We start from the raw sequence: 27890 nt of genomic DNA, 5'->3' as shown, positions 1-27890 counted from the left end.
TGTCGCTATCGCTGAGTGTTATTACTTATTATTAATACATTAATGTTATTATTAATTGTTAATTTTTATTATAAAGTCAGACCGTCTATTGTTTTCAGTCTAGTCTGAGAGAATACTATGTATTATATTTCATGTAATTAATTAAAACGTCAATTTCAAAAAGTAAGTTTAACAAAGAATATTTATATCAAGAGACATTAATGATTTATAAAAATTCAAGTTTCGAACCTGACCTGTATTGGGTTACAACTTCAGTTACAATTAATTTAATTTGTTAATCGTACGATTGTATAGAAAACTATGAAAAACAATTAACAAATGTAATAAGTGTTAAAATGAATTATAAAATAAGACAGAAACAATTAAAGCTTTTAATAATACGATCATTAAGTTAAAAAAAAATCTTAGTAATTCAGAACAATAATATTATAGTATACTTTGGTATGTCTAGATGAGTCATTGTTTTAATGTTACAGCTGGAATTGTGTACGTATCGACAGCGCTTGTATCGGAGGTGTTGATGCGGTGAGGTATCTCGATGAGAGGTTGTTATCAGAGCTCGCGCCACGACGTGACGACATTGTCGACGAGGAAGTCGTCACGCGCTGCAACCGACTCGAACCGCTGCTGATTTCTCGACGATTAATGCCGTTAACACCGATGAGTTCTATATAAAAAAATACTTAGATAAAAAATTTAACAACTACATTTACATTCGCTAATGAGACAATTAAGATAATAAAATAGACGCTGTAGACAAAACATCTTGTACTTTTTAATACAAAAAATATTTCTATGTAGGTACAAGGCATTGTGGAGTGCTGTATGTTAAGTGGTATCATGTGAAAATAATTGGGTATTATCTGTTACAATTACGTGCTGTGCGTAATAATGCAGAATACTGGATGTTTGACTCGTGAATATTCTTCGGCTTTGGTAAGAGTTTGTCAATCAACCCTAGTGGTGAACATAAGAAGTTCTTTACAATATATTTTTTTTTTTATAATTTGAAACGGTGTTACGTAAACAAGCAGCGTCGTTGCCGTAGCCCTTTAATTTACCGGAACAAATTGACTTGTATGATCCGAACTTTAATCCCTATTGTCAATATGTCATCAAAAGTTTAATATTATTGAAATTAAATTGAAGAGGCAGAATAGTTTATTTTGAATTATAACAACTCGATACCTCTTACTTAATCAAACTATCTTCAATATCAATTGGAAATTGGCTCGCTATCAAAATAAAATCTATCAAAGTATTAAAAAAAAAAAAAAAACAATTTGTTTTTTTTTGTAGTAATTTGATCATACTAGTATACTCGTACAGTGATAAACTGTGATTAAAACTAACGATGCATTAAATTGACAATATGATAAATGTTTTAGTTCAAGAAAATGATTGAAACGATAATTGTTAATTGATCTAATATAGCTTAAACGTTGTTTGTTTTTGTTATAATTGGTCAGTTTGCGGTGCTGCGTCAATTTGTCAGTTAATCAACAGTTTAACAGTCTGATAAGTTTTCTGCTCATCTCTATGACTAATGTCTATAGGTAGCAAAGATAAATTAAATTATATTCTAATCTCGCTAGCCTAGTTTTAACTTAGGTGTAACGTAATTTTAAAAGTAGTTGTAATAAATATATGTACAACTACATATATAAATGTTTATAGTATACGATACATAAACAGTGCAGTATATAAAAATTGGTTTATATGTATGTATTCATAAATATGTAAGTATACATAGTATATATTACCTTTACTTAAAAATAAAAAATACTTACTAAAAAATCCTAAACCAAATTTTTCCTCCTAATTTGATCAACTTCTGAAATGATTTACGACTTAGTCCTAATATTTGTATTCTAAGTACAAAATTCCATAACTTGAAAAATAATTCTGTTATTTCTTTTATACATTTTGAAATGCTTCCTTTATAAACTAAAATAGATTCCATTTATTACATTTACATTTAATAAATATGTCCTACATGTCTTTAAAGGACAGATTTAGGGATATACATTGTGTGTTCACGTTTGATAAATCCGTTTCGAAATTATATATTATATTTCTTCATTTCTTTATTATATTATATTCTTTTACCCTTTTATTGAATCCTTACTAAAGAGCCACTTGCTTACACATGTCTGAGTAAAATCTATTGAAAACTGATTTTTACTTGCTTTACAGATTTATTGAAATGTTAAACATCTTAAAAGATATACCTATCGCCAAAAATAATCTGATTTACTATTTTTTTTATTGTTTTTTGTGCATTTTTTAAATTGTTAATATTTAACTTAGTGGTAGGTATTTGTGAAAGCTCGTCTGGGTAGGTACTACCCACTCATTATATATTCTACCGCCAAATGACAATAGTTATGTAGTATTGTTATATTCCATTTTGAAGGGTGAGTGACAAGACTTAACATCTTAGTTCCCAAGCTGACTAACTTAAAACCAACCTATCCAAATAAAATATATATATTGTATGCTTATATGGCTAACACGGGCTACACCTTAGGAGGTACATAAAAACTTTGTATCCATACGAGATGGCCCAGTGATTACAACGCGTGCATCTTAACCGATGATTTCGGATTCAAACCCAGGCAAGCACCACTCAATATTCATGTGCTTAATTTATATTTATAATTCTCTCGTGCTCGGCGGTGAAGGAAAACATCGCGAGGAAACCTGCATGTGTCTAATTTTATAGAAATTCTGCCACATGTGTATTCCACCAAACCGCATTGGGACGGTGGAATATGTCCAAAACCTTCTCCTCAGGGTAGTAAATAACAAATTAACAAATAAAATCGCTGATAACAGATGATTATACTAAAATTGTTATTTGTTGTAATATTGTTTGTTTTAATTTGTATAATGTTGTTATTTGTTGTTTAATTGTCTGTATGTCAGTCTGTCGGTATTTCACGACCAAACTGCTGAATTTGATGAAAGTTGAAGCTAACTTGAGCTCCAATAACGGACATAGGCTATTTTTCTGCCTAAGACGTCACTACTAACACCATAAAATGAGCGCAAGCCGCGGGCGAAAACTACCCTAATAAATATGACATACATGTTTAAAAATAAATCTCAATTAATTTTAAAAATTGATATAATTGGTAGGCGTAGTGACACTCCATTAGGAACTACAATACGTGTGATTTAATTTAGCATGGGAGAAATATCATCATTAGTGACTGACTGATAGAAACAAAAGCGGCTTGTATTGACAGATGCAGTTGATTATCTACGTAACACGGATTTATTATGCACGTATAGTATACGACATAATTTAGGTGTAGCATTACCAAAATTCGTAAAACCGATCACATTCGAATTAAGTCTGCCATCTCAAATTATCAATATTTATTTCTTATCTGAATGTGATCTTTACACAAACGTAATAACTTGTGATATCATATGACCTAATATATTCGTCAATTTGACACGTCGAATTGCTCTCTCGGGTTGAACCGACGCGAGAATCTATAGCGACGAATAGCATCGAATGGCGCGATAGGTAGCTATTTCTTTTGGTTATGTAAATCGACATTAATCGGTTTTACGAAATTGGCCGATGCTACATTTAAGTTGTGTCGTACTATATACATGTACGTACAGTTGGAATAAAACAAAAACTTTGCTAGCAATCAATAATGCATTCACTCTGAAGTGCTCCACAATTAAAACTGATAGAAAAATAATTCTTTGTTCGATCCTTCCATTTCAACGAATAAAGTCTCTTAATTCAGTAAGAATGCGATTTTATATGCTAACTCCTAGTATTAAACTTTAACAAGCTCCTGTTCCAACTGTAGCAACATCCGGTTTGATCCACTTTAGAATAACTTTAGTCAAAACGGGATGTAGACAATTAACGTCGTAAAATTTAATAACTATTCAAATCGAATTCTACTGATAATATTTTACTTCATAAAACAATAAAGTATAATCGCATTAAAATATGTTAACAGTACTATAATACATAATTGTATATTTGCTGTTATAATTGCAACGATGTCTTTAAGGACTAACTTCAGAACGCTAACTTCTTAAGAAGTATTATCTATTTTTGATAATAGGTACTTCTACATCTTCTTACATCCCGATCGATGGAAACTATGTAATTTGACGTGAGGTTTTGGCCAATGACAGCCGATGACGTAGTAGGAGATAATCGTTCAGTATTTGTTCTGGTTATTCTAACTTGTGTTCAACTTTTCAGAAACTAGCGGTTAAAGCATTATCTATTTTAATAGGAGAGTTTATAATTATATTACGAGGAAGTTATTGAGTAGTATCAGCAGAACAAACGAATAAATTAAATGTGATTTTCATTAATATTTTTGGAATAATAAAAAAAACAATGTATACATTTTAAAAATACATAATAATGATTTAAATAAAGACAAGGGTGATATAAAAACAGGTTAAAAGTTGAAGTAAATAATCTTGTATAAATAAATAGCAAAAATATAACAAAAACTTGTTTCCATTTGCTAACAGTACCTAATAGTCGCATTAGGTACCATATTTCCTTTTCTGTACTACAATAATATTTATTCGAAATTAATGATGATCAGTTGAGTAGTTTAGGCGTGAAAACGTTACAAACAAACTCAATTTCGTATTTATAATAATAGACTGTATCATTACTAAAACACACAAAGTGAATAATGAAATACAGTTACCCATCTAATTATTTTATTCCGCTTATCGCACACATGTATCTATTGTTTAAATATTACGAGCATGATTGCACAGAATATTCTATATCAGCAATTATTCTGGTCGAAACGAATCATTAATGAATACAGTGCAAAAATAAATAAATTCGATATCGTTGCTAACGGTACATACAAGAGTTAGTTGACGTCATACTGTGCTCTATTGCAAAATGCATATTCTAACAGTATAGAACAGACGATTAATAAGTAATCCTTGGTAAAATATTATTACAATGCATGTCTCATTACTTAGCTCCACGTAGTACTTAGTGCTTGCCCGTCTGGGTAGGTTCACCACCCACTCATCAGTTATTCTACCGTCAAATAACAGTACTCAGTATTATTGTGTTCCGGTTTGAAGGGTGAGTGAGCCAGTATAACTACAGGCACAAGGGACATAACATCTTAGTTCCCAAGGTTGGTGGCACATTGACGATGTAAGGAATAGTTAATATTTCTTATAGCTTCATTGTCTATGGGTGGTGACCAGTTCTCATCAGGTGGCCCATATGCTCGTCCGCCACATTATACCGTAAAAAAGTAGTGGTAGAGGTTTTCGACCAACCGACCCACTTATAACTTACTGGTTGTTATCCGCGGCTTCGCTTGAGTTTTATGAGTTGGTTGTCAAAAATGTTAGGCAAAAAAGAAGCCTATGTCCTTTATTGGAGCTCAAACTTGCTTTATACCAAATTTCATCAAATTCGCTTTATTGATTTGATAATGAAAGAACGACACATGACGGCGGACAGATAGACAGAAAGAGTTACTTTCACGTCTATAATATTAGTATAGAAGTATAGATTGTACCGCTTTATAGGATAACGACTCGCCGTGATTACAATCATATGGGATACATTGTTGTTTCTCAAGGTTGGTAGCGCTTTGGCAATGTAAGGGATGGTCATTGAGCAAACTAACACAACACTCGCTAAGGGTCAATTTAGGTTGTCGTAGTATTAGTAGTAACTGTTATCATGAGCTGGACATTTCTGATGGCGTATCTGCCTACATATTATAAATAAAAAAAATACCTGATAAGGGAATAACATCGCACGTGCTGGTACGTCGGCCCGACCGCGACGCCTGATCCAGGCGATTTGGCATCAAGTTACCCAGTATCTACAAATAAATAAAAATACTCATAATAAAATAGAATAAAATTGACCGCTAGTTCAGATGTAAAAAGTTCGGCAAATTATGTATTTATAATCAACAAACAACACCATTGAGTCCAATTGAACCACCAGTTGGAAGAAGGGAATAAACGCCACTGTTCGACATATTCACTTTTATACACTCTTACATTCTTTACACGTAGGACTAAATATTGTACTGTATTGGCTGGGCAGGGAATAAATCAGGATTGATATTTTCTTAATAATCATTGATGTCCTATAAGTTTATAAGTTGAAAGCAAAAAGTTACGAAGTTTTTTATTATTATCACCGTTTCTATTTTTTTTTTAATTATTCCCTTCTTCCAATCGGTGGTTCAATTAATGTAGCAGTTAAAATAGTGTCTTTTATCATGATTAAACCTTGTTAAATTTTAAGTTTTACAAAACTTACTTTATGTCCTAAAAGAAAAAATATTATAGCGGTATATATATAATATGTACTTATTATGTACAGTGATTCAAAATCAAAATATTCTTTTGTTCTAATAGGCTTAGAAAAGCTACCATCGGATCGGAAGGTACATTTTTCTGAGAAGATACCTCAAGACACTCAATAAAGATAAATAATAGTCACACATTAAATTAATATAAAACCATTTATATGATCTGGGCCACCGGCATCCATTACTGAAGGATTAAATCCTTACCTACTTAATATTTGCCGTCAATAATAATTGCGATCTCTAAATAAGGCTTTAAACTTTATTATATTTAATTAAACGTGTACCAGATTCTGGCTGCGGTAGACGTATCTTTGCTTCTGCGTTTAATAAAAAACATTATACTGTGTGTCTTAAACATAAACAATTTCATAATATGAATAGTTTTTTTTTTTAATTAAAAGTTTTATGTTATTATTTTCTTACAAAAAAGTACTTGTCAATGCACATTTCGATGATCTAGAGAGAATAAAGGTGCTAAATGTTTTTTTTTATTAAGACATTTTAATGTCAAATGTATAAAATGATCATGCTCTTTCACTTGTACTTATTAGTATTTCAAAATTCTATCTAATTATATTTTATTTTAAAATCACTTCTTTTTTGTCTTAGCTGACACCAAGATGAACTCAAATAGATTAGCTGACATCAAGATGAACGCAAAAATTACAAATCATTATCAACGAACTTATAACATTTTAGTTGTATGTTGCCATAAAACGGCATCTACAACGTATAGACGTTTTATAATTTGTCAACATTCAAGACCATTGTTCTCAAACGTATTACGTAATTCTTAGTCTTGGTATTATTAAGTAAGCTAGACAAATAAGTTCAAAGACATTAGATAAAATTATTATAATGGTGTAATTTTAGTATAGAAAAGTAACAAATGTATTTTTTTTTATTTGCAGTAAATTCTGAAAACACTCAAGATGAAGGATTTCAAAATACCTAATTAAATTTTGAAAATGTAGTTCCCGAAAAGTAACAAGCTATATTAACATGTTTTTGTTTTAAATTATCAATTTATTACATTTACCTGTTTGAACCCTCGACGGTATCGTACATTCATATAGCTGTATATGATCGGGTTATAACAACAGTGTGACATAGCCAGCCAGTGGGCTACGAACCACACGTATGGCATGCCAGGCCATGTTGCCCAAGAATCGTCTGTCTCGTGGAGAGTCCATAGAATCTAAATTGAGAAAAAAATATAAAATATAATTATAATAATGTAAGAAACATTTCAATAATTAATGTATTGATAATACGCTATCTATTATATTATTTTCATTTTTCAAATTAATCTGAATCAGCATACGAAACATGAAAAAAATTATAGATAATTAACTAATGATTGTAGATTGATGTACTTCTAAAATAAGTGTCGAACTATAATATTATAAAAATTATATACAAATTAATATAATGAAATTTTGATGTACATCTATAATTTAAATATTTGTATACATCAAAGGTTTCATTATTAAAGAGATCGGGCACTATCCTGTAGCGTAGAATCTGATTGAATATTTTGTTGTGATTTAAATTACAATGTAGTTTGCGTATATACAAAGTGAATTTCAAATTCATGGTGAATGTATTTTAAACATTAGTTTAATTAAATGCACATAAATCAACAATGCTAATCACATCAGAGAGTCTAATAATATTTATACACTAGAGTTTGATAACAGAAATAAATTCCTTAAATTATTTAGTGCGTGTGTTTTCAATACATAATATTGATTAATACATATTTATATACTATTAATATAACAGTAGTTCAAAAAATACTTGCAATGAATATATTGAGAGGGAGCCAGCAGATTGTAAATACAATAACCACAGTCACCATCATCTTAATCATCTGAAAAAGGGTCAAATATGAGGTAATAAATTAAAAAAAAAAAAACATTTTAAATAAAGATCCAGGTCATATAACTGTAAATTTTTATTATTTCTATATTTTAACGTATTCGCGAATATTTAAATTCAAATTATTAAATGGAATGGAATTGTAACAAATATTACAAGCCCTGAATCGAAAAGTAAGATAAGCTTCTATTGGTTGCGCTCATTCCACAAAACCCGTATAAAAATCGTAAATTTTATCTAACCTAAAATAATAATGTTACAAGATATATTAACGCGACGCAACGTATAAAAAGAATAAAAGAATACGACATCACACCACAAAGCAAAAACAAAGGCAATAATCACTAAATATGAATCAAGTGTTTTTTTTTTTTAATGTATTAATGGCCAAATATCTTTGCAATCCTTTTAATTATCAGTCATTTTTGACTGATCCATCTCTCAAGGCTCACCGTGCAAATTTTTTTATGTAATTTATATTGTTTATTACTGTTTTATTATTTTTGTTTGTGACCCAAATAACTACATACAGGTCACTCGAGCTCAATGTCTACTGTGCTGTAGTTCTATATTATTAAGATGACTTATATAAGGTACATGTTTTGTACAGCTTTGTTTTTCTTTAATGGCACATACATATACAGGAATGTTTAAAATTGTAAATTCTTTGAACAGCTAACAAAATCGTTAAAACTCCACGCTGTTCCCTAGTTATGTTTATCACATGGTTAACTATAGTTATGGATAGTTATGCTCGACATTTACGAGATATATGCACTTCCTAAAAGGATTTGAGTATTATATTGTTGAGCGAATCGTTTACGATATAATTGTTTCACTTTTGTTGTTGAATGTTTATTCGTATTAATCTAGAAAAGATAAGACTTGTATGTATAAACACTGAGCAAATAGTAGAAGCAAGTTGTGAATATTACTCACGCTTTATATTAACACTGTATCTTTAAATAAACGCAAAGATCAGTAATTAATATAAATTTAATACTAAAATTTCGATGAAAATGTATACCCCCAACTAAATATTTGATACTTTTTTGTATTAATAGCGCTTAACTTTTGATATTTGCTTGTTTAACAATTTTCCTGCACAGAAACACATCATTCTTAAACAATAATAATATTTACGATATAAAGATTACACTATTATTTTTATAGAAATGCAGATAACAAGTAACGCTCCGTTTTATAAATAGAGGTTTTATATTTATTTTTATCGTTTTTACGCACAACAGATATCTGCAATACAAATATACATCTATATAATAATAATGGTTATAACGAGGTTTCAGAAAACGTTATATTTTAACCTTCATATGTATGTCACTATAATACTCAAATGTATGTATTTATTTAGGTAGGTACGACCCACTCAACAGATAATCTAACGCCAAACAACATTACTCAGTATTGTTGTGTTCCGGTTTGAAGGGTGAGTGTAACTACAGGCACAAGGATCAAAACATTTTAGCTCCCAAGATTGATGGCGTATTGGCAATGTGAGGAATAGTTACAGCGTCATTGTCTATGGGCAATAGGCTATTTGACAATGCGAAAAATAAATTGTGAATTATTGTAATCAGTGTATATTATGAGTTTAAAAATGGTTATTAACTAACAAAACTTGAAAATAATACTTAATTTATTCAAAAATCAATAAAAAAAAGGCATTTTTCAAACATTTGTCACGTGACACAAAACGCTCCTGATTGGTCGGGCTTATAATGAAGTCACTTTCTTTTAAACCTTACTTTTCTACTATATTTACCACAGATTAAATTACAGCAAAGTGACGTCACCGATCCCTTTGCAGAGCCATATTGTCCAAGTAGCGTTTTCGCGCGTTATTTAAATATGGAATTTTTAATATGATATTTTTCGGCAAATAGGTACTAGAAATAAAAAAATCAATCTTTTGCTGGGTTCCTTAACCTCTACTAAATAATATAAAATTGATTTTAAAAACCAGTCAAATAGCCTATTGTGACCACTTACCGTGTTGGCCCGTATGCTCGTACCAACCTATAGGAAAAAAGATACACATATATACAGCAGATTTATACCGATATATATTAATAGCATGTTAATAAATATTCCATTATTGTATTTAATACGGTACATTAATTGCTTTTATAAGCACTCTGATTGCATTCAACTCAATTGCCTTCGAACTGATATTCGGTTTTCGTAACTTTGCTTTAAAATATACAAATAATATCACGTATCTTGTTCAAATGAATGCACTTAATGTCAATATGAGATTACACAAAAGTAATAATTTTAATTTGCTTGCAAAATTGTGTGTGTTTTCTTTACACTGAATTCTTGTAAAAACATATGGTTTTTCCTTCGTGGCCATTATGGAATATATTCTGTCTTCGGGATATATTTATTTAAACCTATGTTTTTCAATAAACGCATTAACTTTTGTCGCCTGACAACACTGAAAATTTCAACTTGGACGTAAGCCTAGCTTCTTTTGCGTCAGATTTTGAGCTTTATGTAAAAAAAAAAGGTTGTATTGCTATTTCCTTCCTTTTTATTTCCTTTATTAAATCGTATTCAGACCTGTTGATAGAATAATTACAACACTCTTTGAAAATAAAAGTTCAATTGTCTTTTCATCAAAACTTTTCTGCGGAAGGAAAAAACAGGTCTTTAGCTGATAAAACGACAAAAATTTACTTTGCCTATCGTACATAATTTTAATAGGTAGAATACCTTAACCTACTATTACTTTACATTATATTATATAAAATTATCGTTAAGATATTAAGAATGAAAACTAAATATAAAGCGGAAACTTCGTACAAGCAATGAAGCTCATTTAAATATACATAATTAAGGATAATTCATTCATCTGTTATAAAGCTGTCGTATCTTATAAGTTCTTAGAAAGAAAACGATCTCTCTCTTGCTTATTTAAAAAAAAAAAAAAAAAACTTCGCAGTAATTAACTCCCTTATCCATTAGGGATTATTTAATCTGTAAAAACGAACTAAATTTATTTAAATAGATAAATGAAATACTTAAATTAAAATCCATTATTACATAACTTATTCAACGTTTACATAAAACAATGTTTCTATATATTTTGGAACATAAAAATCTGACGAACGGCAAAATATACCTTTCCTCACTAAGATGCGAAGAGACTTTCGTATTGGTCTGTGAACGGCGATCTAAACATTACAATTGTCAAAATAAACATGTATAGATACATATAAAAGTGAACCTTTCTTTTTGAATTCTGGATTCGCGTATCTCTCGCTGTCTGTGCTTCACCTGGTGGTCGAACGCCCCACACGACATGTGCAATCCGCGCGTAAGTGCAGACCAGCGCACCGAGCGGCAATCCAAATTGAAGAACCAGTAGTGCACACGAGTACTGTTCGTTTTGTTCAGCCCACTCCCATTTTTCTAGACAAACATCGCTATAACACAAAATAAGACAGAATATTTAATAACTGTTATAATTATAGCACTACTCGACGAAGCGCCGTTCCAAGTTAATTTCTCATAAAATTAACTTAACAAAGCTTATTTGTACTGCCTCTACTCGTTTTTGATTCACGCACTCTAAGAAACACTAGTAACACTAATTTTTTCATTAGTATATTACATATTAAATGATTGCCGGCATGCTAATGCATTATTTAACATGGAAGAGGCACCTTCGTAAGTGGAATAGATATATAAAATACATTTAATAGTGTTTGACACATGCGCTTATATTTTGACGGATTGATTTAAAATTCTGCCCTGAATTTAAAACCCCACCTGTTACTAGAGATGTTATACTTTTCATGAAGCTTTTTTCACAACTACTACCAAGCGTTTCAACAACAAATGGGACAAAAAGTAATTTTACATAAAACACGAATATTTGGTTTGTTTTTTTGCTTCAGCTTTTCAGCGGCAACGGCTCTCAACATTATTTTTCGGGTATGAGACGATATAACCTAATGGATCTTGACGTCAGAAATTGTAATCCATTATTTTGTGTTCCGCAGCCCCTTTACGCTATTACGACGATATTATTTAAATTTAATTTAATAGTTCATACTTCATAACGGTATTGTACTATGGGCGATAACACAAGAAGTTTCTAATCCGTTGTTTTAAATTAATCTGTCGTTTCTCATTTAAATTTACCAAACCTCATTTTCATGAAGGGCAATGCTAATCTGTGTTAATCTCCTGCAGCACGTTTGAACCAACAAAACAGTGAGTCTGTTACTGTACTTTGGTACATTAGTTTAGTACTGCTTTAATCTTACGTTCTTGTAAATACAAACATATTTTAAAAAATCAAACACTGTGTATCAATTAATATTAATAATTGTTTATAAGTAATATATACATTTTAAAGTTTTTATGTTTATTTTTGATACAGCTTTCAAAATTTTCAAATATATGTTTCTTGTCCAAAAGTAAAAATTAAATAATTACATATGTTTATGTATCAAAGTTTGAAAAGAAGAACTATGATAGAAAACTCAAATATTAGTTTAATTTAAAATCGTAGGCTAGCTGTTAAATGAAATTTATATCTTTGCACAGTTAAAAAGGGATAAATACAAAGCGCTTTTAGAAACAAAGATTAATATTACGATAGATAGATACTTCAAGATAATGGCGTTGTTTGCATATTCCAGCATAAAATTCTTAGGAACAGAAAATATTGGATTTCAGTTTCAAATTCAAACCTAAATATGAATTTCATAAGTATAGTCTGATTAATTAAATATAATTTTACAGACGTAACTACAGAGAGGTAGAATATTAAAATAACTAATGTTTCTTACACTTACGCTTTGCAGTATTGATGCCATTCAGTTGGTCTCTGTATTTGAGAAACGATAATGATCGGTGCTGCAGTCGATAATGCTCCACCCCACACCGCTGCGACTACAATTTTAGCGGCAGTTTTACCTAACCTCGGTCGCAAAGGCCTCATGATCGCCAAATAACGATCAATCGAAATAGCCAATAGTGTATAAGCACTAACCAGTACTGAAACAGCTTGGGAGTAATTTACTATTTTACACATAACCATACCAAATGGCCAATACCTTAGAACTAACATTGATACAAATGAAAACGGCACACAAAATATCGTCATCAAAATGTCACCAATAGCCAGGTTCATTATGAAGTAATTTGTTACGGTCTTCATTCGAGGCGAACTTTGTACGACGAAGCACACGAGTCCATTTCCAATCAAAGCGACTATAAATATAGTACAATACATGAAGAATATACAAAATTGAAAAATCGGCGTCGAAAGCAAAGTGCCAGTTGATACGGGCGAACAAAATTCTTCGTTTGTCCATATTGCGTCGGTTAAATTTGTATCGTTGTACTGTTGAATGTTCGTCTCATTGGTAAGTAATTCAAAATTATTATAGGATTCCAACATTCTGCATCACATTTTAGGGCTATCGATATTCAATAAATACATTTTGCTCGATTAAATCCTCTTGAAAATCTTCAACCATCATGAATATCTGCAACAATTTAGAAAAATATCTGAGATTATTATTGTCCAATATTGTGTATTAACAGCGTTGTACATCTATCTAAATTACTATATACAGTGTTATTGGTAACTCGACGGATATACGTCAAGATACCAATAACCCTGTATATGCTATTTCATACATTAAAGTAATTTTCTTTATCCTATTTGATTAACAAAACAAAAATCAGTTATGTGCAAAATCAAATCACATCATATCAAAAATGCTTAGTAATATGTCGTGGCATAATAATATAACCAAAACAGTCAAGCAATATCAATATCAGTTAGTTGTCTAACTTTTCTAACTGCGTTTACCACTGAGCTGAGTCTTCCTGTTATGGACGTTAAGTGACGGATTCTACTGAAGTTTCGAATCTTAAGCGTTTTCCTAAAACCACTGTAGCGATGTAAATAAAGCTTTAACGCATTTTAGGTATACTTCTTGGATGTTTTTATTGGTTCGCAACAGACGTGTGGTGTAAACAATGCGAGCCAAAACAGTCGTAATTCTTCTTCTTTATGGACACTGGAACAGCATTATAAAACTGTACGTCCTTGTCGTGCTACTTGGTTAGAAGAACTTTGGAAACATATTTTATTTTCATTTAAAATATAAAATAATAATAATTTTACATTTATTAGGGCTACAGACATTTGTGTTTGATGCGTAAACATTTTAGCGAAAAATACAATAAAATGTTAATAACATGATCTGCAATTTTTGTCGGCGCTATTTTAATAATACATTTTACACATCCATGTGTGTAAAAAAAAATTAAATGTGAAGTGTGTCCCCATCGATCATAGGATTGGACGTCTCAAATTCGAATTATAATTTCAGGTTGTTGGAAATTTATGTAAGAGTGAATGTCAATTTTGACAGGACCTAATATGACTTTAACTCTCAGGCCACATACAAAATATATACATACATAATAAAGTTAAAGCTGAATATTTATATAGATATATCTAAAAAACCCTACATGTATACAAACACACACAAACATAGAGGTGTTAGTAAACTGCAAAGTATACATACTACCGGTTTTGCCACTCGATATTGACCTAAGATCGGGAACTGGGATCAGGGACGTTTTCTGACATTCTGTATAAACTCTAAATTTCTTTCCGTCTATAAATATATTTTGAGATTGGATAAATTTCGATAAAGTATGGTGACTTCGAGATTATATGCCAGTAATAGTCGTTTATTTATATTATTCGATTATTATTCTTATTTTTCGAAATTGTAATTTACTCTACTGGTCAAAATATTTACTGGTATCAACATTTGAATATACGTGTCGGTAGGTATTTTATTTTTCCTTCGAATCCCGCATTTCGCTGCCGCATTTTCCTAGGTTAAATGGAAAATAGAGTGTGGGCAGATTAAATCACACATATGCACGTCTTTCAAATGTATATATACGTGCTCCTTACTATTTTTAAAATATATGTATATCTAACCTCATCTTATTATGGGTGCACTTTAAAGTTTTATTATAATAGAATGTTGAAATTCTATTTTCGATTTAATGTTATTTCATTTACATGGTATCCCTGACCTGACTACAATATCATCTGGAAGCATTCTAAAAGATTTGTTTGTTTTTCTTATAATCTTGATGTAAGAGCAATTATTTATACTAAGTACCTACCTAGTTTTATTTACATAACCTAAAAATAAACAGTATACTGGAAACGTGCTTAAAAATATCTAAATATCTTGACTAAGTTTCGCATTACATAAGGCCTTAAACAAACAGACCAACTTTATTTTCTTGGTGTGCGTGTCATCTACGCTTGCCGATCGCCAAACGTATACCACTTTAATATTGTCCGTATACCAACAGTTGTCCTCTTATTTTGACGCTTTTTCAGCTTAAGCAGACATGCATGCAACATATGTAGCAGACATGTGTGACATAAAAATAATCAAAGAATTCAAGTATAGTTCCAAAGAAATTGGAACGGCACTGCTTTCTATTCACGGTATACTAATAATCTATAACAGTCAAATCTGTATTTGATAAATTAATATTATTGCATCAGTGCGTTTGTGTAGTTGGCCTAGTGTCGGACGCTTGGCATGTAAAGACAAAGATTGTAAAAAACTTTTTCTTGATTGTCTTTAAAAAATACCGATCCCATTCCAATATCTCATAAAGACAAGCGAATGGCGATGTTCATGTCATAAACTAAAGCCTGTTAATAAATATTGTAGGAAACTTTAAAATAAGCATAACTTCAAACTGATACATGATATATTCATTACAATTTCATCGCTTCTATGTTCGTGTTCGTAATATACTAACTAGAAGGATCTTATTTCCCCCTGAAATGCTGAATAAGCGAATTAAATATTCATAATATATTCTTGCTGCAGGAAACTAAATTACAACTGTAAATCGTAGCAATGACATCGTAACATTTCCCACGACGCGGTTATTTTTAATATGATTAACTTCTAATATCCCGTATTACTCGGAATGCTTACTCGTAAAAAGTAATAAATAATATTTTTCTGTAATAATTATGTGTCAACCAACATCGGTATCGGTTGAAAGCCCACAAATTGGTGGATTACCGTATTAGAAAGTAGAAACGTCTCAGAAGACACAGGTGTATCACCTTCATCTCCCATCTAGCATCGGAAACCAGAAATAAGGTCACTGACATGCCACCCATGCACGAAGTATTTTACTGCCTCATTTCTTATTCGCATAGCTAAAATATGGAATCTTATTCCGACGTCTGTGTTTCCTGAGCATTACGTTGAATTTTAAAGAGTAAATAAACATCTGATAGACAAGCGCATTCCATCTTACTATTGGATTGTATCAGTACTTGTCATCAGCTATGATTGTAGTAAACCGAAAATAAAATAAAACAAAAATAAATATTTTCTAAATGATAATATTTAATTTCATAAATGCAAGGATACTTCTATCTTCATCATGACATATTACTTATTTTAAATAATGTAATGAATCAGATCGTTTGAACCGATTTCGTTGAATATTTAAAAATAACAAACCTAACATTTATAGCAAGCATCAAAAGAAATAAGCGAAGACATGATTTAACGCAGACATCAGTGAAGACGTTAGATAGACAGGCGGACAGAGTGATATTATTCGTAATTACGCACAGAATCTTATTAAAAATCATATACGTAATACGCACCATTCATTCATTTTTGAAGTTCAACCTTCCACAAAATATTAATTTTTTGAATATAATGCATATCTAGTATTATTTTGCCTTCATTGATATAGCTATGATGTTTGTTTTGGCAACAGATTTATTGATATCATCAAATGCATTGATTATAAAAAAGTTAAGAATAATATAAAAGTAATGAATAATAAAATTTTACCATAAAGTTCAACTAGATCTAGATCCTCCTAAAGTATGCTAATAAAAGTTTTTAATGAACTCTATCTTTAGCGCTTAAAATAGATATAATGTTTTGTTGTAAGGCAAAAGTAGTTAGACAGCGCAGCACCTGCAACAATTTATAAACAAATTCCGAAAATATTGAAAGCGTGTTATCCTGAACAAAAAGTAGAGTAATATTACCATTTACAAAAACTTTCTGGCAATTGGTACTAACCATATTTACATATTGTACATATTATTTATTCAATGTAGAAGCGTTTTACTTGAGGAGAGAGGGCAGACCATTATAGCAGGGGTAAATAGTAACACTCATTTTTCTCCTAGAAGACCGGTAATTTTTATTTATTTTTCGACCTAACTTGTCCTCGGCTACGAGCGAAAATACACATATTACACGAATCTCGCAATTTTCTCCCCGATTGACAAATTTCTTTTATGTACATTAAGATTATGAAATACATTCAGAAAAAAAATGTTTGATAGATTTCTTGCATTTTTATAGCCTTTCGAAGGAATTTAACTATTTTATTTAAACAAATCTATAAACAAATTATTTAAGTTCACGTAGTTGTACTTGATTTTTCAATTGATTCTGAGGTTTTTTTTTATAAATATTAATTTGTGGTCATAGATTGATCAAAATGTTCTAATACAAATAACTCAGTAGTTATCACGAGATTAACGACATAAAAGAAATAGCCATGGAAGTAAGTTTTATTAAAGATTTAATGTCATAAAGACTTTTTATAATCTTCGGCAATTGTTAATTTTGGGCAGATAATTCCGAATGGAGCTACATATGGCCCAGCAAAAGTGCTGATGACATTTTAACAGTGTCGCCTTGCAGTGCTCACTCATAAAACAATTGACTATTAATTAATTGTATTAATATCAACTTGATTTTCATTAATTTGATTTTCAAGTCACCAATGCATGGATGATCAAATGTAGGATGAACAATACTATAGCCGGTCGTTATTTTATATTTTTTCTTAAGAGAATGTAAATCAAAGTCGGCTGCAATTTTCCATTTAATTAAACGTTGTTAATTAAGTACTTAAAAGTGCTCGTAACGTCTCTTCGAATAAAATTATCCTTGATTTGTTTTTTGATCTTAAAAGTTAAATATGGCAGCGTTATGATTATAAATTATATCGAGAAAATTTCCTATCTATCGAATGTTTTGAATTCGTTCCTAAAGTGTGTGACGAAGATAGTGATTGAAAAGGATTGGACATGATATTTTCCTTATGACCTTTAATAAACCCTTCGAAACGGTAGAATAGCGAAGAAAAAAACATTTGAATCGAACTGTATGTTTCGAATACGAATTGACTTTGAATTTGATCTCAAATTTCCTAGCGCAGATTCACTTAGTTTGAATGTTGATTTTTATGTAAGAAGGAAGGTCCAAGAATATCGAATTCTTCTAAGATATTGGATATTCCCTTGTCAGCTCTAAGTGCCCCTTATCAGAGATATTATATTATGTAACATAATTACTGAGAATCATTATTATTATTATTTATTGTCCACAGTCAAATTGAACCTTTCTTGAACAATTTTGCCTAATTTCAGTCTAACGATTCACAAATTTTCTATACCAGTCTTGTACATACTGTATCATTATGTAACTGAAGTCACGCGTTGGATTCTGAATAAGTAAAAAATTATAGCAGAAAAATGTCCACAGCTAAAATAACTATACCTATATAAAAAACTTAAAGGTTTCTTCTCCACACGTTACAGCTAATATTTGTTTCATATAATGTTCAGTTTCATCTCTAACGTGATTAAAATACTTGAAGCAATATGAGACATGAGTAATTATCACCATCATCATATAGCCTACGTCGTCTTGCAATGCCACAAGTTTCATTGATGCCATCATGGAGGCCGTCCTCTGTAGTGAAAAAAATACTCAAGGTATCCACAAATGTCCAGACGACTGCCTGAAGCGAACCCTTTCTGAGAATCCAATTACTGGTTAATTCGTACCCCATAACCATAGACAGATAATATCACTTAGGATACTAAATTGATGGGTACATACCGAAAATCCCTAGCGTACCAATGTAATTAACAGCGTAAGGACCGACAGGTAGATTTAAGCTACCGGAATCACACAGCAAAGACCGAAATGTTTAATCATACAATTTATTATTATAAGACAACCGTTAACTTTGTTTACTTTTGATTTGTAAACATTTCTCATGTTCACTGAGCACCGTTGAAAGGTTTCCTTCATCCGCTGTAAGTAACTGATATTAGATGAAAAACACGACTAGGCTATTACTGTGGATTTTTTTGATGTAGAAATCTCGAGTTCACGGTAATTACTTTCTGGGTAAAATAACACATTTTTAGAAATATGTTCAATATAAAAAGTAATAGAGACGTTATCTTCATATTACTTTCAATGTGAAAATTATTTTTCCGCAGTATTTTGTACATTCCTTTGTACACAGAGTATAATCGAAAATTTAACTAATTAGATAAGTATATATAAGATCCGATTGTACTCACTAGCCAAGTAAATTCTATTTGCTAATCCAATGCTATAAATATAACTTAAGTTTTCAATTACAATATGATTTGTCTTAAAGTTGCGAGGGTGAATAAGTACAAGCATTTCGTTATTTAACATCAATAAAATTCCTTTTGGCACTCGAAACTCACGCAACAAAAGCAAGTAAGATATGAAGTGAATTCGTAAAAAGTTGCAATATAGTAATCAAACGTTTTTTTTTAAATAAAACCCCGAAGAACAATTTTCAACATCCATAAATAATTAATCGAATTCATAGAAAAAGTAGATGTATATTAATAAAACAAATGTCCAGGAAGTAGAAATTTAAAGTAACATTTGTTTTTTGATAAAATATTAAAATAATTGTTTAGCTTTATTTATTATTACATTGAAACATACAATGTAATAACTGTTTTATCGAAAAATGAACCAGATGGGAATTGTTATGAAAAACTTTTTCAGGCGCCATTTTTGCAATATGGCGGCACAGTCGGCAAAAATATGATGTAGCAAAGGAAAAAATATAAATTCGCCTCTATTTCCATCTAAAAAAATATCTCCTAAAACTTTCCAGGTAAAATTACCGAATGACTGGACTAATCGCTACATTCTATGATCTCATTCAATTAACCTGACTAAAAATAAATATAATAATTTCTTGGAGCGTATTTTTTTCTGTCCAAATAAAATTCCCATTAATTGACATATTTCATCCATCTTAATTTGCATGACGCTCTTTTTTGACGTCATTCTTACTTATTTTTAGTTCAGTTAGCAATTCCTCAGTAACGCCTTGTATTTTAATCGCGTATAAATTATTCTTCGACGCTTTTGTATAAAAAGTACATAAATATTTAAAAAAAAATTATAACCCCAGCAAAAAGTATGTACTACATAAATGAAATAGATCATTCCAGTGGATGGAAATTGACTACTTTAAAAAATATATACACACAAAAATGTATGAAAAGACAAGTAATCAAGGCGAAAAATCCACGCCTATTTGTTTTGTGTATGTAGGACGAACGACTAGCAAATACCATACCAGTCATTTCCCATTAACACGAAGACATAATGCTCGACCAACAAAGGTTATAATCCTATTCAAAATATTATTACAAATTTGAGATAAGCTGTTGAGAGCAAAATTTACAATTAAATCTGTACAGATAAATACACTCGCGGAAGCGCACTTCCATGTCCAATTAATTACTTTTTATTATAAAACAATTACGGTATATTTTTTGCACGCTTACTGTTTTTAATTTTTATTTCTATACTATTAGACGCCCGCGACTTCACTCGCGTTTTGAGTATTGGTTATCACGTGTTAAAATAAAAAGTAAAGTCCTTGGTTGGAGTCCAAATTTGATTGATAAAAAAATCCATGGAATTCGGTTCAGCGGTTTGGTCATGAAAAAGCGACAGAAAGACAGATTGACTTTTACATTTATAATATTAATACAGATAATTAAGATGTTAATCCTAATATTAATAATTTGTAGGTAAACAAACTCTTATTTATTTTAATAAAAAAATAAAAGTATAAAATAAATTTTAGTAATATGTATCGTTACTATCTTTATTCTTAGTCGTCTCACGCACACTAAGACATATTGTAAGCACGTGCGTCACTCACACAAATGTAGCTGATTTAGCGTGTAACGTGTAGGGCGCAATTTCGCGAGTGAATAGATCTATAATGAATGCTTTAAAAGGACATAACAGATTCTAGTATTCATTTCTTCTTGATTGGTTACATATCCGTTATTTAGTAAAATGATGTACATATAACACATAGTTATAAAATTACTATATTATTAAACCTTAAGCAAGGAATTTAATGTGAGACTGACTACGAATGTTTATCGATTTTTTGGATTTGATAATTTTTGCCAACAAAAGGCTTATTGATGTTCCTAAGAATATCAAAATTACATATGTGCTTCAAATTATTTTAAAGATATATTTATAATAAAAATTAAAGTAAATAAAACCTTACTCAACATTTTATACATTTATAAACAATTCAACATCATCGATTAATCATTAACGTATCAATAAAAATACCGTGAATTTTAATGATTAAATATACCAAAGAATACTTTTTAAGTAATTTTATGTAAATAAATACTACTTAACTCAAACCAAATCAAATTAAAATATATTGTATTTAAGTAGACTCTTCAACCCTTTTGATTCGACATGTCTCATGATTAAATTAAATGTAGATTTTACCGCGTATACTCCGTAAACCGACATTAAAGGACCCTTTATCTTGAAATACAAATTAATTTACAAATATTATTTAAGGAATAAAATTTACGAATACATTACTTACTAACTACATGGTTCTTATCATCGACATTATTTTAGATAGTGAGGCTCTGCAATGGAAACCGTCCAGTAATCCAACTACGCATAAAGAGTTCGTCGAATTCGGTAAAACCGATTAGAGAGTTTTCAAACATATAAAAAAGATTTATATATATAAAGTTAATACTCTGGTAATGTACTCATACATTCATCAATACATTTCTTTTGTCGAGAGCATTCGTACTTATACTAGGGTCCGGTATGGAGCATTGTAATTAAGCTAGCATCTATATAAATAAAAATATAGGTAAATACATTCATATACAATATAACATAATACACTAATCTTCATTTTGTCCACTGAATAATTCTGCTGTTATATTTTAACCTTAAAAGTACAATTATGTACTAAAAAGTGATTCTGTTGATCAAGATTAACATATGTTCTTGCCGAACCCGGGGCTTTATTCGCGGAAAATTTATAAAACTTAAAAAAAAAAAACCTTCACCTAACATTTTACCCCTATACATATATTCATTACTACCCCTATACATTTATTCATTACTCGATACTAAATTTCAAGCTAGCTGAGTCAGAAGCTAGTAAATGAATGTAGTTGACAATCAATATTATGTGATAATGTTGTCCAAAAATGTTCTAGGTGAATTCCTTTTAAAATTATACATAATTTTAAAACGCTTTAATATTTTAATTATTTTTTAAATATAGACTGAAGTCATTGAAATGATGGTGATTCATGAGCCGTCAGTAACAGAACTCCCAACGCTTTCACGGTGAAGTGTGCATTTTATATTCATTTTATTGCTTTAATTTTTACCATATATAAAGGACTTTTTTTTGAAAAGTAATCTTAAAAGATGAATACTTATTATATGATCCTCGAAGTTGGGTTTATATTTCGTTAAGGAATATATCAATATGTCTGTACTATTCACTTTTTTTACGTTACGTAAGTTGTCTTAGAACGTAATCGTGCTCATTGCGTCAAAGTTAATTTTAAATATATTCCGAACCATCTCCTGAAAAGGGAGAGCCCTTAGCCCAGCAGTGGGAAATTTACAGGCTGTTCCTATTGTTTGTTGTATTTTAAAACATATGATTAAAACAACAAGTAAATTGCCTTATCTTATTTATTTATCTTATTTATAACTTTTTATATTATTACTATGTAATACCGTAAATATACTATAAATAAAGTTGCACTCAGTGTTAGGATTTAATGTATTCGCCCCAAATAAATAAATTGAAAATAACCGTTTTATACGTAGGTAAATCATTACTGAAATCTTAAATACTCAGATATTCTTAAAATATTTAAATTTTTGAAAAGTGTTTAAATCTATGGGTTGGTAAATCGTACATTATTATTATTATATTATAGTATTTAAGTAGAAGCTTAACTTATTATTATTTGTTCTCCGATGCGGAACTTTACAAGATAGGGTTACGCGACAAATATCGATATGTTTACATTTTATTTGGATATTTAAAACTTTCATAAAAACGTATGCACAGTAAACGATGTTTTAGTATTTAGTATATTTATCTGTATAGACTAATAAAGAACTGATTTGACAAACAAGTGATTAATTAATATGAAATAGTCATTCATTAACCACAGAAAATAAAAAGTTTTAGTTCAAACGAATTTATTTTATTATTGGCATAAAGTCGATATTTGATATTATATATATATGAACTAGTGCCAACAATCGAATCAAATATTCAGATTTGTGTTCATTTTACGGATTGGTCAACAGGTGTTAGGAAAAAAAGAAGCTCTTTCCTGAATTTCAAACTTCATATCACATTTATTTCACATTTATTTCACTTTATTTAATTCGATCCGATCCAGTTTAGCCTTAAGAAATAAATAAAATGACAGAGAATTATTTTTTCATTTATATGTAGAGTTATTAATACTTTTTGTGCAATTAAATTTAAATTTTTAAAATAAGCTTTTAATTTTCTTTATAAAAAAATGAAGCTTCAAAAATCGTTGTTTTTGTAATAAATTATGTGAATAAATCCTGTATCATTTTTTTTCGTTATAATGTTTATGGCCGTTTATAAAAGAAAATATTTCAACTGCTAGTTATAAACAAAGAATAGTGGTCAAAATTAAATGTATATCGTACTAGTAGATATTTATAAATTCATATAGGATACACATCAAAGTGATTTATGAAGCTGATATGCAAATATTATTATAATAGTCGCTTCAAAGGACGTCAGAATAACATAATTTACATTTTGTCAAAACAAAAGTAAAGGTATAAAAACAAAAGGAAAATAAAAATACCCCGCCGCTTAGCTGATTTGTCTTCATTTGAGGAAATGGCTTGGAACTTATTCTACCGACTCGAACGGATACACATGTAACTCAAAAATGTACTTCATGGCATTTTATAATCACTTCGATTCTAATCACTGGGCCACCTCAATAGTTACGTGTTCTATGTTATTAATATACTTTGTGAAAAGGTTTGGCGCAAGCTCGTGTACCCACTAACAATAATTAAAATAATACTCCCTGATCAATCACTCAGTAATGCCAATGATTACCTATACTATAGAAAAATCACTAATAATTGACTATGTCTCGTAATTTAGTAATAGTCAGTCTCAATAAATCGTGTATTATGATATTATGTGCCATGATTCATTAGATTGTTATAATAGAAATATCAACCGATGATAATCTTTGAAAACTCTTCGCGATCGGCCTACATATCTTTTATACTTTATTTTTTATGAGGTAAGCATTCCAAGACTATTTCTGCATTTCAGGTCAAACTCACCCTCTAGATACTCGCTCGGTCTAAGAAAGCTCAAATTTCGAGGCGGAGTTAGTACCTACTAGCACCCACGCCAACAACTGTAAGGCCATTAGGACCAAAAGCAAAAACGCAATCAGAAAAAAACGCTCAAACTCATTTAGCTGTTATGTTTTCTCATTACATAGTATGAAACAAAGTCGCTTGCCGCTGTCTGTTTGTCCATATACGCTTAGGTCTTTAATACTACGAAATGGATTTTTATGAATTTTCTTTAATAAACAGAAAGATTCAAGAGGAAGTTTTATATACATACAAAAAATACTGATAATTTTATAGGTTTTTAACGTGATGTAAATAAACAAATTTTATTTTGCCAAACGAGATAGATCGAATAATTAATCAAAATACATAAAAAATATATAAAAAGGCAAACAAAAAAGTCCGTGATGTGTATGTCTATCTCTTAGGGATAATGGTTATGTTATCTTATCATTTACTTTTTCCGAAAGAAAATAGCTTTTTTACGTAGCGATTTTAAGCAATACATCATTAATACTTATCCAATAACCTTAAATAAATTGTGCACTTAATATACATCAATATGCCTCTTTACAGCATGTAAGTTAAATAAATGAATACTTTCGAAGACATTACGATTTAAAATGCAGGGATAAAGCGGTTTGTATTTTCTCATGTTAAAAAAGTGACCGTTATTTATAAAGACATTCCATACTATACTTATTATTATCAGCTTTGCACCCAATCGCAGCCTGGGTGGTTCGTTAGTTTTTAATAAAAAAAAGTCTAAAAACAACAGTAATCTTATAATTTTATTTTTATTTTTTATTTTAATGCACGCCAATAATTTAGCGTATACGGACGCTCCTTTTTGAACGAATAAAGTATTGTTCAATATTCAAAATACTTGACTGTATAGTAATGCAGTGAAGTATTTTGATTAAACTAATTCAGCAACAGTACTGTATATTATTCAGCATTCTAACTGATGTTGTGAATGCGAAAGTTTTTTTTGTTTGTTTGTAACGCTTTTATGCCTTAACTATTGAACTGATAGAAATTAAATTAAAGTAAACATGTTTATGAGGGGCGCAGAAAAGACCGTAGTTTAACCTAACCTGATGGTTCCCAACACCTCACACAATGTTTTTTACTTTGTGTCAAAATAAAAATAATGGTTTGAAACACCAATCGAAATTGTGTTCATATATACAAGTAATATCCATTGAACCATTTCGGCTAATCTTATGTACATAGTTAATCTTAATAGTAATAATATTTTCATTTTGGTATTAGATGACTGGCGCTTATCTTACAACTAATAGATTTGGGGAAATTGACCCTAATCGGCAGTCATTTATTGATATGTTTATGAAAAAATACCGTGGACGTGTAATATTACGTTTTCTGTTATAACTAGAAGTGCCTAATTATGGAAGAAACTTGACATTACCTGATTTAGTACTTAAGCTAACTTAAGTAACTTAAGAATAAAGGTCGTCGGCATAAGCAGCTTAAAAATATTATCATTAGTAGTCTTTTTCCCTAAGAAATATAACTTTTAAATAATATTTTTGTACATAATTAACTAGCGTTCCGCTAACAATATAGGTTTGATTATATCTCAATGTTACGCTCAGGTTGTCGTCTAATACTAAAAACACAATATATTTGATTTTAAGATTCCATATCCAAATGTAATCATCTAATGAAAAAGACAATTGAATCTCAATTTAAAAAAAGCCTACGAAATTGCAAAAACAATTCGATATTTGGAAAACCTTATTTTATTGTTGCCAGATAAAAGTTGTGGGAAATAAGTAATTATGAAAATCTAGATTACTTTAGAAGATACAGTTACAGACTAATGTGTAATATATATATCACTAAATAGTGTTGCACTATTCAGTAAACGACTAAATGCTATAAATCTTATAAAAATATAATACCAGTATTTTCAATATGTTTATGTTTCGTAACCAGACATGTGTAGACCACTGTGCATTATACACGTTTGTAAACAGAACGTTATCTAAAATTATCTTCTTACCTTTATTTGAAAGAAAGATATTTATTATAAATTATCAAACAACATAATTTAAAACACCCACTCATATTTTTACTCGCTCGTTATTACACTAATGTTTTTCTCGTGATTTAACTAAAACCTACTTTATGGTTGGTATATATTCTATATTAAATTCATTAATATAGCAATACAGGAAACTTTTCAAGCGCTTTAGAAATTGAGAAAATACCGACAACCACGAAAAGCGGGCGATCGCGACGCGGCTAGACACTAACTCCCAATTTTTCGCGCCCAAAGACCCGAATTACGCCGCATAGACGTCACGATACACGACGAAATGTAAAAGTAACTTAAAAAAAAACAGTAAATATCTCATAATCAAATACTAATTTATTGATTACGGATACTTCATACTTTTATTGAATATGAACACTGGCAAATAGACCTGTAATTAATGCTTGCTACCTACATTTATAGGTGTGTGTATACCACCGAATGCAAGTTATAGGTATATTATACAATTTTTATTTGTGTATTTTATATTATATATATTGCTATGACTTCTAAATTTATTAATAAAAATGGAATAGTCTCTATTTGTATACCTTTCACTAAACATATTTGCTAAAACCAATTAATTTTGGAATACTGTCTTTTATTACCAGCAGAATTAACCATTATAGTCTTTGGTGAGAATTGTGGAGCCGTTATTGTGTTTTTTGAACATTGAACAAGACTTTCACGAAAGCATCTTAAGATCATCCTTTAGATGCTTCTAAAGAAATATAAACAGCCTAAGTCAATATTTTATTAAAAGCCAACGGTCACTTACGCCAAAACGAAATGGCAAATAAAATATTTATGAGACATATAATCTTTCCTCCCACAACTAAAGTTTACTTGAAACTTTTTACACTTTAAAAGTTAGCGAGTCTTCTCTGTACATGCCATTAGGAGAACTTCCATATTGAATAAATCCCTTTGGTCGAAACGACTTAAAATTGT

At 30.1% G+C, this 27890-nt stretch overlaps 1 protein-coding gene across 1 annotated transcript; it reads right to left on the bottom strand.

The window, feature by feature from the left end:
- Positions 1-333: 333 nt before the first annotated feature.
- On the bottom strand, positions 334-27138 carry LOC124532464 (RYamide receptor-like). Its single transcript, XM_047107369.1, has 7 exons — positions 26907-27138; positions 13079-13774; positions 11500-11698; positions 8173-8241; positions 7408-7566; positions 5780-5867; positions 334-667 (listed from the first exon to the last, which is right to left on the bottom strand). Exons 2-7 carry the CDS (start codon positions 13684-13686, stop codon positions 471-473), a joined length of 1320 nt encoding a protein of 439 aa, XP_046963325.1. The 5' UTR covers positions 13687-13774; positions 26907-27138; the 3' UTR covers positions 334-470.
- Between the last annotated feature and the right edge of the window lie 752 nt (positions 27139-27890).

This window comes from Vanessa cardui, chromosome 9 (assembly GCF_905220365.1).
Source record: "Vanessa cardui chromosome 9, ilVanCard2.1, whole genome shotgun sequence".
In the NCBI taxonomy this organism is placed as follows: Eukaryota; Metazoa; Arthropoda; class Insecta; order Lepidoptera; family Nymphalidae; genus Vanessa; species Vanessa cardui.
The sequence above is the reverse complement of the archived record's forward strand: the minus strand, read 5'-3'. Positions and strand labels throughout refer to the sequence as shown.